The following is an 8,004-nucleotide window of genomic DNA, read 5'->3' as shown; positions in this document are numbered from 1 at the left end:
TATTTGCAAGTCAAGTCATGTTTGCATATTCACAATCTTTATGAAGAGAAGATGCTTCGTGTCACTCTAAGTTAGGCTTTATGTTTTTCCAATTATTTACCACAAATTGAGTCCAAAAAGTATTGGACTTAGGGCCCCAAAAATAATACAATATAGGCAAAAGACTTTGTCTAAAGTAATGCTATAAGATAGCCAATTTCTGGGGTTGAGGGAATCATCTATATTAACATGTCTATAATAGATGCTCCTGTTTAAAAAGTAAAAAAATATAAACTGGTATGGAAATAATGGATGGGTAAAAATTAATGAATATAAAATATTATTTAAAACCTCTTGAGAGTAACAGGATATTGAAATTTATTTGCACATGGCTGACAGGGGCCTACAGCAATTATGAAATTAATCAAAATATTTGTCATCCTAAATAATTTGAAGTGAAATGGGTCATTTGGTTAGCTGAATAAGACTTGGACTTTGAATATCCTCATAATTTATTCCCTTCAAAAGTTATTATATAAATTTTATTTAAATAAAATACCTCATGCAAAGTAAGCGCCTCACTAGAACTGGGGATTGGATGAGGAGATAATACAATTTGTGAATCTTCAATAACTGAGATTTTCTATAAATAAAGAGGAGTTTAATTTCTTTCCTTATGAAAAACTATTTTTTTAATAAAATTTTAGCCAAATGGTAATTTTTTTCTGCAACATTATAATTAAGTTTTTAATAAATGTTGGAAATATTTGAATAACCTCATAATCATAATTTATTTCCTTCAAAAGTTATCATATAATTCGTATTTAAATTAAATACCTCATCATGCAAAGTAAGCGCTTCACTGGAACTGGGGATTGGATGAGGAGATAATACAATTTGTGAATCTTCAATAACTGAGATTTTCTATAAATAAAGAGGAGTTTAATTTCTTTCCTTATGAAAAACTATATTTTTAATAAAATTTTAGCCAAATGGTAATATTTTTCTTAACTAAATTATAATTAAATTTTTAATAAATGTTTTAATTCTACAAGATATATGATTGAGAAAACAGGCATTAAAAATATTATGAAGTTCAGCATAAAGTTATCAGGTTACAATGGCAAGATGATACAAGTGATAGGTACAGCAGTGAATGTAGAATACAAAGGGAATTCACAAATTTTGAACGCGTTAATCATAAACATTAATAAAATGTCTTTGTTAGGAAGATCATGTTAAAACATTTTGAAAATATACTTAAAAGATTCATAGGCATGATAGATGCCGATTAATATAAAACTGCGAACACATGAAGAAATCATAAAAGACTATTATAATGACTGACTTATAAATAGAAAAATTAGTATAAATAACATTGTGAAATTCATGATGAAAGTATATTATCTAAAGAAATTCTAATAGCTAAATAAAACAATGATAAAATTATAAACATACATAATATCACGCAGATAACATTTTGGAAATAGTTGAATCCAATCCATATTATAAAAAAAAGTAAAATAATTTTGAAATCTTAATTCAATTAAAGATGAAAAGATTTAAATTTAAAAATTCCTAGAAATTAACATTACCTTACTTTTATTATTTTACTACATTATATTAACTTATTAAGTTTTTTTAATACTTTGGTTTTAAATTTTTATTTTAAATTGAACTTTATAAAGTATATATAGATATAAAATATTTAATAATAAAATATATAATTTATTTTCTCTATACCCTGACTCCCTTAATATTAATATTATTCTGGTATATATTTAAATAAAAATCAGTTTCTATTCACAAATTTAAGGTATATTCAATAATATTTATTGTCTTTAGTTACAATAATAAATAGAAAATATTACTTTTTGGAAGTAAGATTATTGTCTTTTTTTGCAACTGAGTCTCAACTCCATTTGTGATATTATATGGAATCAGGGTTTTACAAAAATCTTCAAATAAAAATTTGAAGATTTTTTTCGCCCAAAATTTTGAGGAAAAAATCTTTGAAGATCAATTTTTTGCGAAGATTTTTTCGCTAAAAAAATTTTGAGCTTGCTCAAAGAAGATTTTTGAGCAAAATAAAAAATATTTTTTGTAAAAAAATCTTCTATAATTTTGAGAAAATATTTTGAGAAAATATTTTGAGAATTTTATAATAAAATAAAATCTTTTGTAAGGAAATCTTTATTAAAATATTTTTGAAATTTTGATCTTAAAATTTTTTGGTAAATTCTTTAAAAATAAAATTTTTGATATATATTTTTTTTTATTTTATTATGTTAATGAAAATATTTTTTTTGAATAGGTTGTAAATGTGAGAATTGGTCATAATACCGACTGCATTTTTTTTAATATTTGGAATAAGTAATAATGATTATTTTAAAAATGTAATGTCATAATTTTAATGTTTTATATTTAATGTAAACTATAAAAGTGACAATTGTCATAATACTCATCTCAGAACCTTTAAAAATAATTATAATTAAAAAAGGCTAGTTGAGCATGTTTTGAGATGGTTTCAGTGATTGTAAAGCATATAAAGGTGACAATTGTCATAATACTTATTTCACATATGTTTTAATTGGAAATAGAGAAAAATGATTATTTCAAACATGAATTAATATAATGTGTAAACTATAAAAGTGACAATTGTCATAATATTCATAACAGAACCTATAAAAATAATTTTATTTTTAGGTATTAAATAGGCGAGAAAAAATTTTTTGAGCATGTTTCGAGATGGTTTTAATGATTGTAAAAATTGTCACAATCGTTATTTTTGAACTTTTTTAAAGCAAGTAGATAAAAATTTATTAAATATAAAATTAAATGTGGATGTACCATAGAGCAGTGACAATTGTCATAAACGTTATTTTTGAACTTTTTTGAATTTTTTTGAAGCAACAGAGTAAAATAATAAATTGTAAACATGTTAAATTGAAATTTAAATGTGGATGTACCATAGAAAAGTGACAATTGTCATAATCGTTATTTTTAATCTTTTTTGAATTTTTTTGAAGCAAAAGGGTAAAATTATATATTGTAAACATGTTAAATAAAAATTTCAGTGAAGATGTACCATAGAAATGTGACAATTATCATAATTGTTATCTTTGAACTTTTTTGAATTTTTTTAAAGCAAATAGGTAAAAATATATATTGTAAACCTGTTAAATTAAAATTTCAGTGAATATGTACCATAGAAAAGTGACAATTGTCATAATCGTTATTTTTAATCTTTTTTGATTTTTTTTGAAGAAATTATATATTGTAAACTTATTAAATTAAAATTTCACTGAAGATCTACCATAGAAAAGTAAAATTGTCTTAATCGTCATTTTTAATCTTTTTTAAATTTTTTTGAACTTACAGGGTAAAATAATAAATTGTAAACTTGTTAAATTTAAATGTGGATGTACCATAGATAAGTGACAATTGTCATAATGGCCATTTTTAATCTTTTTGGAATTTTTTTGAAGCAAAAGGGTAAAATAATAAATTATAAACATGTAAAATTAAAATTTAAATGTGGATGTACTATAGAAATGTGACAATTGTCATAAACGTTTATTTTAATCTTTTTTGAATTTTTTTTAAGCAAAAGGGTAAAATTATATATTGTAAACATGTTAAATTAAAATTTCAGTGGAGATCTACCATAGAAAAGTGACATTTGTCATAATCGTTATTTTTAATCTTTTTTAAATTATTTTGAAGCAAAAATATAAAATTATATATTGTAAACATGTTAAATTAAAATTTAAATGAGGATGTACCATAGAAAAATGACAATTGTCATAATCATTATGATCATTTTAGAATTTATTTGCTGAAACGAGCAGGTTTTTAGCTGAAGCCCGTCCATGGGCGGCCTAGCTTAATAATTTTAAAAAGTGCGAGCGAATCGGTTACAAAATTTTAACAATTAGCGGGCTAAAAAATTTTAACTTTAGTTTATTATTTAAAATCTATTAGGTAAACATTAAAAAGAATATATGAATATAATTCCCAGGAAATAAAATTCCCATTTTTTAAGATATTAAAAATTACAAAATTAGTAAAATAGTCACTATCTCCAGGTCTCTTAAATCTTTCTACATCTACATGTTGGTACCAATTAACATTATATTGTTTATTATATATAATCTTTTAGATTTTTCCTCACAGGAAGAACCATCTTATTCTCAAAATATTTCAAATTCAGTTTTATTTGGTATAACAAATAATTCTTAACCCAATCAAATAAATTTTTCTACAATAAACTCTGATACCTATCATAAACCACAAAAGAAATATAGCAATTGGAGTCAGGAAAAAATTGCAATAGCCATAAACAGAATAAGAGGCCATCCGTCAAACTCGCTCCTTCAAGGGGGAAAACGTATCGGTTTTGGGTACCATTACATTACAGCAATGAAAATTAAAAAAAAATTTGAATTCAATTTTATAAAAAAAAAATTATATAATACTTTTTTTCAATCTGGTGCCGCCTCGCTGGCACCAGCAAATTTCATTTTTTTGAGATTTTTATTTTCTTTAATTCATAAGGCAAAACATTAAATAAAAATAAATAAAGGAGGGAGAGAGAGACAATGGGAAAAACGAAAAGAAAAGAAAATGCATTTTTTATATTTTCATTTAACATTCGATTTTTTATAAATATAAATAAAAAAAACATTAAATAAATGTATCCCATCCAAATTTATAAATGGGGGTTTTATTTGGCCTCAATAAAACAATTATTTTATTCATTTTTTTTATTTTATATAACATTAATTCCTGATTTTTTATTTCAAAATATAATAAACAAGTGAAAATAAAAATAAAAGGAAAAAACAAGAAAGTTAAAATTAAAAATTACAAAATTTTTTTTTTATATATAATGCAAAATAAAAAAAATCTTAAAGATATTCTAAAGGAGCATTTTTTAATCGATTCTTCTGATAATTTAGCGACGTGCAGCATGTTTGACAAAAAGATGAAGTCAATACCATGTAAAATAAATTATTTAATGTATTTTTCAATATATTTTTCTAGCAAATCTTAAAAGACACATAACCTCTCAACACCCAAACATAATGAAAGCAGATGAATCTAATAGTGATTCGTCCTTCAATGCTAGAAATACAGCAAAAGAAAAATTCCCAAAAATTAAGATCGATAAATCTAAAGTAATTAATATTTAAATAAAGAATAAATAATTATTTTTTAGGTTTTTGAATGTATAGTATGGTTGATTACAGTCCATAATTTACCCATAAATTTAGTAAATTATGAGGGTTTCCGTATTTTACTAGACCCTATATGTCATTCTCTTCAAATGAAAATAAATACTCAGTCAGTGGTCGACAAAATAAAATATACCGCATCCGAAATTAGACTTCAAATTATACATGAATTAAAAAACAAGCTCATTTCTTTAAAAATTGATACTGCTACTAGATATAATAAATCAATATTAGGTATTAATGTTCAGTATATAAAAGATGGCCAGATACAAGTACGAACACTAGGAATGATAGAACTAATAAAAATTCATACAGGTATAAACCTAAAAGAAGAAATCCAAACAATTTTAAAAAAATACCAGATAGATTTAAAACAAATATATAGCATTACTGTGGATAACGGCGCCAATATGCTTAAAATGGTTGACACTAAGGCTAGAGATCAATTAAATAATGATAATGATCTATCTAATTCTAATGAAAACAATTTAAGCCAGATATTATTTAATACAAGTGTAAGTTATCAGGAAAATGTATGTATTGATGATGAAAATGTCTCCGTTTATTCTGATGAAGAAACACCAGAGGGTATTGACGAGGAAAATATATCAGATGATATAAGCAAAAGCTTTGGCTTAAGTTGCATTAGATGTTCTGCACATACTATACAACTTGCTGTAAACATGTTTATCAAAAAATATTTAAAACTAGACTTAGAGAAAATTCGTATTATAATTAAATTGATAAAATCTCACAAATATAAAAGATTATTTATAATGGACAAAGTTTCGAAACCCACGCTAGATACTGTTACTAGGTGGAATAGTACTTATCTAATGATGAAAAATCTAATGGATAATAAAACCTTTTATACTAAAATGGGTGAATTATACCCAGAAACTTTTATTAGTTTCGATTTATGGGATATTATCCTATTAGGTACATCAGTCCTTTTCCCATTATACAAATTCACAATGAAATTACAAAAAAGTAATATTGTAATAGGTGATTTTTTTGCTTCATGGCTAGAATGCAAAATGGAGCTGGAGGAAATGGATAATAATTTATCTAAAAGTATGTTGGAATGTTTAAACATTAGAGAAAGTTATCTTTTTCAAAATGACGCATTTCGTAGTGCGATATATATGGATCCTAGATTCCATTATGAAAATGGAAAATATCCTTTGGAAGAAGATAAAATATTGGCCAGGGTAAATTAATAAATTTATAATATACATCTTTTTATTTTAGGAACATATATTTGCAACTTGGAAACAATTGCAAGCTATTGACCCTCATGAAGAAAATACAACTCTAGTTATGCCTTCCACTAGTGATTATAAAAAAACAAAACTTGACCTTTACATTGAGCGTGATTGCAAGAAGGGACCTATATTTTATGAATTATGTAATAGCGATATCAAGCTAAAAATAAAATCGTTATTATACAACAAAAGATTGCCATCCTCACAAGATATTTTGCAATATTGGGTTTCAAGAAAACACCAAGATGCAGAATTATTTAAATTATCTCAAATAATTCTTGCTGCTCCTTGCACCCAGGTCTCAGTTGAGAGAGCATTTAGTGCATTGGCACTAACTGTAACCTCTCTAAGGACAAGATTAGACAAAGATATACTTGATGATATTTTAATTATAAAGCTTAATCGTACATTGTTAAATAATGTGATATTTTAAATAATTATTTATATAACCTATTTCATTATAAAGTTATTGTTTACATTGAAATTTTAATAAATAAAAATTCATATATTTGACTGATTTAGATTTTTTGTATGAATAGTATAATCAGAGGGGGGCGTATTTTACTAGATATATCCAAATAGTAGTTTCTAAGATCTAAAATTGATTTAAAAGATTAAAGAAAAAATATTTTTAAATTTGTTGTTCCCAAAAATATCATGTTTATATTGATGCATCTTTCTAGTTCAACTCCGTTCCGGTTGGCTCTAAAAATTTAACATATATGATACTATTATCATCTGCCCAGAGGTTTAAGTGTTTCCCAACAAGATCATATTAACCTAATTTAAAAATAATGGATATGACTATGAGTAATGTGATAATTTCAAAATATATATATTAAAATAATTTCAAAAGGGAGTTGAGAATTAGATATGTCACTTATCTATGGTACATATTCACTGAAATTTTAATTTAACATGTGTACAATTTATTATTTTACCCTTTAAGTTCAAAAAAATTAAATAAAAAATTAAAAATGATAATTGTCACTTTTCTATGGTAGATCTCCACTGAAATTTTAATTTAACATGTTTACAATATATAATTTTACCCTTTTGCTTAAAAAAAATTCAAAAAAGATTAAAATAAACGTTTATGACAATTGTCACATTTCTATGGTACATCCTAATTTAAATTTTAATTTATCATGTTTATAATTTATTATTTTACCCTTTTGCTTCAAAAAAATTCCAAAAAGATTAAAAATGGCCATTATGACAATTGTCACTTATCTATCGTACATCCACATTTAAATTTAACAAGTTTACAATTTATTATTTTACCCTGTAAGTTCAAAAAAATTTAAAAAAGATTAAAAATGACGATTAAGACAATTTTGCTTTTCTATGGTAGATCTTCAGTGAAATTTTAATTTAATAAGTTTACAATATATAATTTCTTCAAAAAAAATCAAAAAAGATTAAAAATAACGATTATGACAATTGTCACTTTTCTATGGTACATATTCACTGAAATTTTAATTTAACAGGTTTACAATATATATTTTTACCTATTTGCTTTA

At 24.1% G+C, this 8,004-nt stretch overlaps 1 protein-coding gene and 1 long non-coding RNA gene across 3 annotated transcripts; both read left to right on the top strand.

The window, feature by feature from the left end:
• Positions 1–4,956: 4,956 nt before the first annotated feature.
• Positions 4,957–5,325, top strand: LOC135929820 (uncharacterized). The gene is made up of 3 exons (XR_010572642.1): positions 4,957–4,982; positions 5,026–5,159; positions 5,201–5,325. It is a non-coding gene; the product is annotated as an uncharacterized LOC135929820 (long non-coding RNA).
• A 24-nt stretch (positions 5,326–5,349) lies between these two features.
• Positions 5,350–6,956, top strand: LOC135929819 (uncharacterized). 2 transcript variants are annotated; one of them, XM_065466544.1, is made up of 3 exons: positions 5,350–5,942; positions 5,983–6,427; positions 6,468–6,956. In XM_065466544.1, the coding sequence occupies exons 1-3, from the start codon at positions 5,866–5,868 to the stop codon at positions 6,912–6,914; spliced, it is 969 nt and encodes a 322-aa protein (XP_065322616.1). In that variant the 5' UTR covers positions 5,350–5,865; the 3' UTR covers positions 6,915–6,956. The 2 variants fall into 2 exon arrangements, with proteins under 2 accessions (XP_065322616.1, XP_065322615.1); XM_065466543.1 differs by having other exon boundaries at positions 5,350–6,427.
• The last annotated feature ends 1,048 nt before the right edge of the window (positions 6,957–8,004 follow it).

Source organism: Gordionus sp. m RMFG-2023, chromosome 5, assembly GCF_954871325.1.
Source record: "Gordionus sp. m RMFG-2023 chromosome 5, tfGorSpeb1-WG-v2, whole genome shotgun sequence".
Classification (NCBI taxonomy): domain Eukaryota; kingdom Metazoa; phylum Nematomorpha; class Gordioida; order Chordodea; family Parachordodidae; genus Gordionus; species Gordionus sp. m RMFG-2023.
The sequence above is the reverse complement of the archived record's forward strand: the minus strand, read 5'-3'. Positions and strand labels throughout refer to the sequence as shown.